The sequence below is a fragment of the Orcinus orca genome, chromosome 11, assembly GCF_937001465.1.
Source record: "Orcinus orca chromosome 11, mOrcOrc1.1, whole genome shotgun sequence".
Lineage (NCBI taxonomy): Eukaryota > Metazoa > Chordata > Mammalia > Artiodactyla > Delphinidae > Orcinus > Orcinus orca.
In genome coordinates, this window is record NC_064569.1 from 91,328,154 (window position 1) to 91,339,100 (window position 10,947).

General features: G+C 47.5%; 1 protein-coding gene across 20 annotated transcripts in view; it reads right to left on the bottom strand.

The window, feature by feature from the left end:
• RBFOX2 (RNA binding fox-1 homolog 2) overlaps positions 1–10,558 on the bottom strand; it is a 261,734-nt gene extending 251,176 nt beyond the window's left edge. For 3 of the 20 annotated variants that reach the window (XR_007470231.1, XM_049694662.1, XM_049694661.1), the window contains exon 1: positions 9,821–10,539. Coding sequence is in view for 19 of the 20 variants with exons in the window: in XM_049694662.1 (XP_049550619.1) it covers positions 9,821–10,003 (183 nt within the window). In the remaining variant the exon portion in view is untranslated. Of the gene's footprint in view, positions 1–9,820 lie in introns of all 20 variants that reach the window. The other 17 variants (XM_049694674.1, XM_049694673.1, XM_049694667.1 and 14 more) reach the window with 11 other exon arrangements.
• Positions 10,559–10,947: the final 389 nt, after the last annotated feature.

Sequence of the window (10,947 nt, forward strand, 5' to 3'; positions counted from 1 at the left end):
CCCCGAGAGGATGACCTATGAAACTAAGCTCCCTGCAACAAGGGCTAACTATGCAGCTGCTTTTTTACTCGCCTAACCGTCCAAGATAAATAGAGCAGGCTCACAGAAGCCCACCAACTTCCAGGAAAATGGAACCAAAGTCCTCTTGACTCACGACAGGCCACATACCCCTGAAATAAATCCCTAAATGAAATCCATACAGGTCTGCTCTGGAAATCATCCTGGCTGACAGCAACGAATGCCCCCTCCTCCAAACAGCTGCCGATCTGCAGAGGAAAAAGCTGCTCAAAATAAAGCAACTGGAAGAACTTCCCATGAGCCTCAGTTCCAAAAGTGTTCCAACTCCAGCATGCGCTGGAGCCCACATGCAAACCCCACGGCGCCCCGAGACCACGTGTGCAGCTCCTCTCGTTCTACCAGCGTGGCTCCTGCTCCCCACCCCGAACCCCAAAGCTGAGAGACTCCCACAGCTTCCCCCGCCCATCCCTCACAAGAAATCATGCTTTGCTTGTGGTATTAACAATTTAGGATCCAGCTAAATCAATGCAGCCCCAAAGAAAAATAAACAGTATGCCTCCTCAAAAACCATATGCTTGGAATAAAATATCCAATACTCAGTGCAAAACCTCTTTTCCTCGGCAAAGCAGAAACCAGGGAACCAGCCCCTATATGGGAAAAGTCCCACATACCAGGGTATTATCTAGGGACTTAGGTCCCTAAAAAATCCGAGTATTATGGTTGAACACACCCATGTGGAAGTCTAAATTTCAAAGGCTCGGTTTCCACCCTTGGGAAAATAGGTTTCTAAGCAGTTACTCAACCATTATCATTTGGTTATTCAAAATTGTCATCTACTTCATAAGTGGTACTTATCATGTGTGCTGTGCCTTGAATCCTCAGCTGAAATTTCTAGATGCCACGTATGTGCAGAACACGTCAGAAGGAAGTGATATAACTGGTCTCTCTCATTCCCTTTTTAGAACCTGCTTTATTCACTCAGAATCCAAAAAGCCAGAGGCACTATAAAGTATGCCCATTTGCCTTTAAAGAGGCCCCAACTAAACTAGCAAGGGAAGTCTCAAGGCTGGAAAACAGGCGAGGATTACATAGGAGCACAAATCAGAAGCTGAAAGGGAAGGAGGTGGGGATAGCAAGGGCCAGGGAGAGAAGATTCCTGTAAAATACTTCTATGAATCTGTCTCCAAAGCTGAGATTTAAAAGATCTATATCAGGGACTTCCCTGGTGGCACAGTGGTTAAGAATCTGCCTGCCAGTGCAGGGGACACAGTTTCGAGCCCTGGTCTGGGAAGATCCCACATGCCGCAGAGCAACTAAGCCTGTGTGCCACAACTACTGAGCCTGCGCTCTAGAGCCCGCGAGCCACAACTACTGAGCCCGCCTGCTGCAACTACATAAGCCCACACGCCTAGAGCCCGTGCTCTGCAACAAGAGAAGCCACTGCATGAGAAGCCTGTGCACTGCAACAAACAGTAGCCCTGGCTCGCCACAACTAGAGAAAGCCTGCACACAGCAACTAAGACCCTACGCAGACCAAAAAAATAAAAATAAAAGAACGCATCAATTATCCTCATTTTCAAACATAGCCAAAGAATGATCTGAAAAATAGCATATATTCCGTGAGGTGTCTCAGTTGGGTATTTTTCCTGCATCCATAAAAACAAGCTATAATAGCTTATGAAATTCACTGGTTGGGAGCGGAAAGGCTAAAGTCCACAGTCGATCAAATGGGTTTACTCCCAAATGGTGGTAATACATCTGAACTGCAACACTCCAGAATCTCTCAGCAGCACCGTAAAAGGTAGGTCAACAGCCTGCTCCAATGAACTGGAACAGGTTAGCTCTAATTGCCCCTTAATCGTGTGGTTCCTCTACTTTCCTCAGCCACCCCATCACAAAGGCACTTTTTATACATATGCACGTGCTCTCAATTAATATCTGAGCACAGGAAATGAAACATCAGGTTGCCATGCCCACCCGACACATTCGGCAGTTAAGTTCCACCCCAGCTCCGGTTTTCAAAGACCCCTCTCTCACCTTTAACCCTGATATCAATGGGAAGATCAGGTACCATTCACAAATCCCACAACACCTAGTCTTCAGAGGAGCTGGAAAGCAGACCAAGGACTAGACCCCCCAGGGAAAATCTGGAAAAACAATTAAAGCCATCTGCTGGCCCCAACCGAGGAGCAGGAAGACAAAGTTCACTTCAACAAGAACGACAGTTTCTTACTCCGGCCCAGGCACAGTGCGAGATCCTATGGATCCCAAAGGCTCCCCTGATCTCACAGTCTGGGGGGGGTAGAGGGGCAGACAGTTGAACAAATGTTAATCTAAAAGTCCTAAAACAGAGGTCTGGACATGATGTTCTGGAAAGCAGCAAGAATGTGGGAGGGATGGGAGCAGTGACAAAAGGCATCCAGGAGGAATCAGTATCCCAACTTATTCTTGAAGATTGAGCCTTACAAATGAGAGAGAGATGTGAGGCAGGAATTTCAGGTGGAACAGAAACAAAAGCACAGAGGTATGAATGAGCCTGGGCAGCACAGCGTGCTCAGGAAGCTGCAAGTCCCTTGCCATGGACTTGGAGGTGGAGTGTAGAAAGAAGCTGGAAAGGCAGGCACAAGTCAGGCCAGAAGGACCTGGTAGGCCAAACGGAATGGACTTTATCCACAAGTCAAAGATAAGCTATCAAATCATTTTGAGCTCTTTTAGATGGATGAATCTGTTAGTAGTCAGGAAGGTGGGTTTGAAGAGTCCAGAAAGAGACCACAAGAGACAAATGCATCCCAGCCCAATTTCCACAAACAAAAATGAGAACAAAACGTGCCATCTATTGGATGCAATACATTTAACCAACAAACCTTCTAAAATTTGGAACAAAATGACATTTTCGCCACTCCTGCATCCCAAGTACCACCAAAATAGCCAGTGCCTCTGTCACCCACACTCCCAGGAGAGATCCCACAGGTTCCTGAAATGTCCACATGCCCAATGCAGGGACAGTGACATTTCAGGAGTCCTTTTAGTCCTTAGCAAAGAAGAGAATGTCTCCTCTTCCTCTCATTGGAGAGACCACCATGACCAGGTCCATTCGCCTCCTCCACGTGGATGTCAAACCAATTAGATTTCCCGGTTTCACACAATGCTCATCTCAGGTAACTCCCAACTCCGGCACTTAATAAATCAGAAGCACATTAACCACTCCATGCTGATTGAGCAGTAAGCAGGAACTCGTTGAGTGCTGTGTAGCAGGTTATAAGGGAGGCAAGAAATAAACATTTACTGCCGAGCTCCATGATGAGAACTTTAAATAATCTCAGTTTCTCATCATAGCAGCTCATCAGCGTATGCAGTAATTCCCCCAGTTCACAGATGTGTAAACAGGAGCTCAGATGTTAAATATCTTACCAAAGGTCATTCAGTTGGTTGGTAGGTGGAGGAACCAGGATTCAAACCCCAATATGAGAAATTCTAAATAGTGTTTCTTTCACTACACCATACTTCAAGTATGTATGGATAACAAACATAATGACATATTAAGGTTGGTAATAATAATAGCAACAGTATCTCCCCTTTAAAAATTGAGAGGGGAAGCACATTATACAGTCTCAGATGAAGGGATCACTCAGAGAAGACACAAATGAGTGATCACAACTGGAATCTTCAAATGCTCCAAAAAGGTCACTCCTGAGCATTAGTGGCCAAAAACTGTTCAGACTCAAATAATCAAAGCAACCTGACTATACTCCAGTGAAATATATCAAATCCTCCATACCCTTCCCCTCAGGGTCTCTTAGACAACATCTGAAAACACTCATGGCTGATTGCTTGCTCTCGCTGCGCTCTCTTAAATGATTTCTCAAACTACTTTACCACCCAAATTACAGAAATATGTCCAGGATTCACATGGCAGTTCTGATCCGATTTGCCCCAATCCTGGCTCAAGCAGCTTTGCACTACCCTCCTAACTAGATCAGCGCCAGCCAATGGGTTTATTCAGGCTGATCTGTGATGGATTAGATAATGAAACCTTAGCCATGTAAGCTGCCTGCTTGTACTGGGGCTGTGGGGGAGAAGAATAGGAAACTCAATACTCCTAGGGGCCACCTAAACACCACATGCACTGGCCATCCCTCCTCCATCTGTTTGCTCACGCTCCAATTACTGCCATTTCCTTTCCACCGTCTCGCATGCTCTTCCCTTCTGTCTCTGAAGGAAGTACACATTTGCCCCAGAAAAAGATGTTTACCACGCTTTACAAATGCATATCAAAAAACAATTCAAACAAGACCATTCACTAAAATGACCATCTTTATTTTTTCCACAAATTATTAAAGCCTGATATCAAACTGATGGCCTGAGAGATGCCAAACCAGAGATTCACTAGCAACATTCTTGTTTACACCAAGTAGTACATTGAATTTCTTTCCCAGCCCTGTAATCTTGAGGCCTGTCTGCATCAGTCTGCTTTATATCAAAATGAAAGTTAAATCTCTAGTTAGCTTTTTGTTGTGTTCACATGTCAGTATGATAGAGAAAAAAAAATGACAACGTGGCTAGAAAAACGGGAGAGGAAGTTAGGAGACAAATTCAACTCAGGCTAATCTCTTGAGTTGCCATGAAGAATAATTCTACTTTGAATTCAGATCTTTCTCCTTCTCAAAGACATTCCCAGTTTCACAATCACAAGCTTCCTTGTGAGGCTTGAAAGAAATTAGTAATTTTTACATGACTGTGCCTCAATTTCTCCAACTACAATATTTACCACTCTGGTAGTATTATGGGATGAATGTCTGTGTCCCCTCCCAAACTAATATCTTGAAGCCCTAGCCCACAGTATGATGGCATTTGGAGGTGGGGCTGTTGGGAGGTGATTAGGTCATGTGGGTAGGACCCCCATGTTGGGATTAGGACCCTTATAAGAAGAGGAAGAGATCTCTGTGTGTGTGTGTCCACTAGCATACATGGGGAAAAGGCCATGTGAGCACAGAGCACACAGAGCAAGAAGGCAGCTGGCTGCAAGCCAGGAAGAGAGCCCTCACCAGACACCAAATCTGCCAGCACCTTGATCTTGGACTTCCAGCCTCCAGAACTGTGAGAAACAAATTTCTGTTGTTTAAGCCACCCAGTCTATGGTATTTTGTTAGGGTGCCTAAGCAGATTAAGACATGTAGAAATGAATAATTCAATAATTTTAGTGAGATATAGTTCAAAAAATCACTTTGAAGGAAAGCACATCGTTTTTATAACTCTACCCAAATGGTAGCACCACGTTCAGTTTCAGCACCAAACGCTCGAAGTCCAAAGAGACATCCACCTAGGAGGAAAGAAACCCAGAACCAAGCAAATGGGAAGATAAAGTACTTCAAGAAATACAGTATCTACAGAGCAATTACAGGCTACCTGGAAGCCCTTCCCTGAGACCAGAAAGTCTTCCTGCTACTAGTGGCTGATTCACCACTAACATGAACAACTTCTGAACTCACTTAGCTACAATGGATTTATGACTCTATGGTCAGAAGCAGTTAGTTAGCCATGTAACAATCACATTCCAACATTTCACTACCATAAAGAATTTTGCTGAAAGCTATAAATAATAATTAAGGTGCACCTTGCCTTATGAAGCAGCTAAGTTCCTAGAAAGTTGCACAAAAATTGAATTTTTGCTCATCAAATTGTTTATATTCACTAGAAGAGCTGAACAAAAGAATTTATTCCCCGGTATGTTTAATAAAGCCCAAATTTTTCACATATATCAGACTTGCTTAAAGTGAAACAAACCTCTAATATCTATATATATAACTCACTTAACTTTCTACCAGGTTAGAGTACAATATTTCCAAATACCCCCTTTAACAACTAACTACATCTCTCAAGCTGTGTTTCAGTTTTCAGGTTGAATTTGTCTCTTCCCTCCTACTCTACAGTGCAGGGTTCTCTAATTCTAAACTGTTTCCAGGGCTGTGTGAACTCCTCTGCCATCCACATAAAGCTTCTGGATACTGGCCTTGAAAAGGAGTGACCCGTCCTCTCCTCTCTAGGGTTCCTTCTTAGCATAAGGATTATAACAGAAGCACCACAGACTCTCTTGTGTCCCTGGTGCTCCACTTGGGGAAGTAATGATTTATCCCAAAAGTTTAGTGGCTGTAACTCAACAGGGTTGGAATCTGCAGCTTAGAGCTGTAGCTCTAAGCCATAGTCTTGGGAAATTAACTCCTGTTAAAAAAAAAAAAAAAAAAAAAGGGTTAATCCTTTGACACTCAAAAGATTGGGGAATTTCTGGAAAGAACTTTCACCCCTAAATTTCATGATTTTTTTCTATCCCTTAATTATTTAAAAAAGGTAAAATTTCAACTTCAACCTAACAGGCATTGAGCACTTACTATGTGCCCAAAACTGTGAGGTATTACAAAGGATAACTACGAAGAAAATATAGTTCCTGTCTTCTAGAAGCTTACAGCATCACTAGGGAAGCAAGAATAAAACAATGAAAGGACAATACAAGATGATGCATAATTTAGCATCAACACAAACAGGAGGCAAGAGGAGGGTCTGACTGGTGTGAACTAAGCTGTCAGGGAAGGCGTCCCAGAAGAGCTATGACCTCCGAGAAACTCCATTTGTGTTAAGATATAAGGAAAAAAACATGTGCTTTAAGACAAACCCATATACCAAAAAGCAAGTTACTCTAGATTTTTTATGTGTATGTTTACGTGGGCCTATAGGCATGTCTACACCGCTGATATTTCCTAAAACTGCCTCACCCCTGCTCGTTCTCCTCCAGCTACACTGGTTTCTTGTTCTCAAACACATCAAGCGCACTCCTCCGTCAATGCCTCTGTACCCACAGTTCTCTGCCTGAACGCTCTTCCCTTAAATATCTAAACAGGCCCATTCCCTCAGGTCATCCAAAGGTCACCTATCAGAGACGCCCTAACCATCCTCCTCACCACTCTCTACCCCTTCCCCTGTTTTATTTTTCTTCTTAGCACTTAGGACCACCAAATAATAGTTGATTTCTTTACTGTCTGTCCCTTTCAATTAGAATATTAGTTCCATGAGAGCGGAGTCTTTGTTTTGTTTACTACCATATTTCCTGGGCTCTAAAACAGGGCCTGGCACTTAGCAGCTGTTCAATAAACATCAGTTAAATGAATATTAAATATCCTATCCTTCTTATCAGAATGATAGGAAGGTCCCAGGGATGTAGGTGACCTAGGCTTAAATTTTATCTTTTCATGAACATTATTTTTCCTTTACTCCCAATTATACCTCAAATTTCAACCTCCCCATAAAACTTTCCTTGACCATTTTGGCAAGAATGACCATCTCTTTCTTCTGGCCCCAGTGGCACAAATCCTCTGCATGCTTTGGCTCTAAATTTTGCAATGTCTTGCGACACACATCTACCCTGTGGTATCTCTACTTCCATTCCTCTGGAACTTACCAAAAAAATTCACATATATATATATATATACATATATATATACATATATATATGATATGCATACATACCTATGTATGATACACATACATATACGTACCCACACACGTGCACTTTTTTCTTTTTTTATAACTTTTCACCCATTTTGGCTCCCCACCTAGATTGCAGACACCAAGTACCTTAAGGTCAGGGAACTTGACATATTTTTTTAGAGATAACTTAGAAATCATCCTGTACCAACACTGTATTTTACAACCAAGGAAACAGAGGCCCCCAAAGAAGGGATTTTCCCAGAACCATACAGGTAGTTGAAGGTAGGGGGCTAAATCAAGGATGATCTGAATACCTGTGTCACATGGTATATTGGAACTACAACAATGAGAATGCATAAACTGAAAAATAAATAAAGATCCACAAGTACACAGAGTGAAAAAAGGATTCTCTGTGGGATAATTCTAAGTTGCCCATCTGTACCCAAAGGACCTAATCCACTGCTTCCTCTGCATACTCCAAAGTCCCTATACACTGCTCCATTTCCAAATACTACTATCCTCGGCCAATTTGAAGGCAACCAGCAAACAATGGGCCCCAGAAGGAAAGGTGGGGAAGGCAGTGGGAGTCTCACTATTAACCACGATTGACAGAAACGATAAATGAATACAGACAGACACAGATCTATGCACACACCAAGCAGAACATGCTCACCAGCACCCACATCCAATCTTCTCTCCTCGTCATCCAGTGTTAACCCACCTCACCTTAAGTCTCCCCATATTCCTCTATATTTTCTCCATGGCCGAGCTTTTACTTCTCACAAGCCCTCTGCCTGAGGGAGTTCAAATGGAGAACAAAAGGAGGCAAACGAAACAAAAGAATTCAAAAATAAACACCAAGAGGGTCACTTTACCCAAGTCAACACAAGTAATAGAGCGGCCTCTGCAAGGGAGACCAAGAAGCGCACAGCAAACATGCCAGGCTTAAATACAGCTCCGTCTCTAACACAGGAAGTCAGACAGAGCCTTGAAAAGCAGAGAGAGAAGAGCACAGGAAGTCTTTTAGCACTGCAGAGATTTCCAAGAGTGCTGTAATGGAGAGAGCACAGGAATAGGAATTAGAAGACTAGGCTTCTAGCTCTAGTTTTACTACCAGCTAAGTGAGTGGCCCTAGGCAAGTCACTAGTCTGCTCTGGATTTTTGATTCCCCATCTGTACAATGAGGTAGTTAAAACATTTTGGGACTTGAATAAAAAAAGATGAAAACTGTTGACTTTCTCCCACCAAAGAGTTCTATTTTGCATAAGAATCTTCCAAGTCTATCCAGGTTAAGAACTCCAGTCAAAGATGATGTCTCTGGTCCCTTCTATCTCTAACATTCTGTGATTCTAAGAGAATTAGGCAGAAGTCTAAACGACTGCTGGTAGGTAAGCCTCACCCTTTCATAGTAAGTATGTTCTGAACAGAGACCAAATCCTAAAACCTGGGAAGGTTTCACGATCTTCCTCCAATTACGAAGTCAACTGACATCGTCACTACATTTGCCAGTCCCTATCCAAATCAACCAGCTTCTCCCTGAGTCCACAACTCAGAATCCAGTCTTCTAACAACCCTATAAATTTTCTTTTATACCCCAGGACATTAAAGAACTAGTAGGTGCCCCAGCTATATAAAATGCAACTGGCAAAGTACAGGAGGGGCAGGTCCTGTGTCGCCAGACTCAGTAGCTCCACAAAGTTAATGAGCTCGAGCACCACGGCGTCCCCTAACACTACCCAACTCCTCGTACTTCTCACACTCCTTGTGGAACTGATTTAACCCACAATCTAAGCCACATCCCCTTTGGGCTCTCGAGGAGGTTTCTCGCTTTTCACTCCTCTCCTTTCTATGTCGCTCCCCTTCTCCATCCCAGTTGCGTGTCGAGGGGCTGACAAAAAGGTACTCCCTCTTTGCGGAAGGTTTCCCACCACTCTCTCCCCGTCCTTGACTGGGTCTCCGGCTCTCTGGACACCAGACCCAGGATCTCTTGGCTTCCACCCCACCCCAAGGAACTAAGGAAGGGTTTGAAGAAATGGAATCCATCTCAAGCATGTTCAATTTCCTCCCAACACCTATTCATGCGACGTGGCCCCCCGTCCCCTCAGGGATCAGGACCCTCCGGGGCACACCAGGTTCCACCTGCACCCTTCGCGTCCAAGCCGGGGCTCGCCCCACCTTCCAAGCAGGCCCCGACCGGCCCCCTCCCACCTCCAAGCCGGGACCCCGGGCAGCCCTCCCCGCTCCAAGCCCGGGAGCCCCGAGCCGCCCCGCGGCCCCCGCGCCGCACCCCCGCGGTAACTGGGCACCCGCCCCGCACGGTCACCTGCATCCCGCCGCCGTCGGCCGCCGCCTCCTCGGTGCGCGGCCGCTTGCTCAGGCCGGGTTCGGCTCCGTCTCCTCCCCCTCCGGGCACCGGCAGCTCCAGCTCCGACTCCCGCTTCATCCCCCGGGCAGCGGCGCCGGGCCCGAGCTGAGGCGGCTGCTGCGGCTGGGCGCCTTCCGCCATCCGCCCGCGCCCCCCTCGCCTCCGGGAGCCCGGCGACCCGCCACAGGCCACCTCCCCCTGGGCCTCGGCCCCGACTGTCGCGACAGGCGGGCGCGCGCCTGCCCCCGCCCACGCGTGCGTACGTGCGTGCGCGCGCGGGCCCGGCTCCCCCTCGCCGGTGGCGGGCGGTCGCCGCTGGTCGCTGGCAGGCCGGCTTCCCGACTCGGGGCAGCTGGCGGGTCGCGACGGGCACTCGTTCGCGCCCCTACGCGCACACACGATCTCCGGCCCGGCCCGGCCCGCCACGCGCCCCGCCTCGCGGACTCACGAAGCTAGCCCGCCAGCCCGCGCTCGTTCCCTTACACTGGCCCTCGCCACACGCCGGGCCGAGGGAGGAAGGGGGCGGTCCGGGCTCCCTAGGCGTGGGGAGGGGTGTTTATTTGCCGTGAGGTGGGGCTCGAGGCCGGAACGAGCTGACTGGCTGGGATCCTCCGACCCGCCACTGTGGCAGCCCCGGGAAGGCGGGGAGAGAGAAAGAAGGAGGGAGGGCCCGGGATCTGGGACTCCAGCCCGCGCGGGAGGCCGGGGCGGCGGGGGAGGAGGGAGGGGGGCGGTGGCCGAGCCCGCGGAGGGGGCGGGGCCAGCGCCCCTCGGCAATCTCCGCCGCCTCCGCTCCGGGCGCCCGAGGGAGGCCGGGAAGAGATCGGGGGAGCTCGGGGATTTACGGCGCGGTCGAGGGATTGTCCTGGAGGTACCGCGCGGCTGGAGTTGCAGGGCGGAGGGGGCGGAGTCTGTTTCCCTAAGGGCGGGGCCACAGCCTAGAAAGGGCGGAGCTTGAGAGGCCCGAGGCCGCGTAGCCTCTCCCTCTGGCGGGACTCGCTGTGCAGAGTTGTGCAGAGAATTCGCCCATCTGGCCGCGTCGGTTCCAGGCGAGAGAAGAGGCGCTCTGGGGGAGAGAGGTCTTT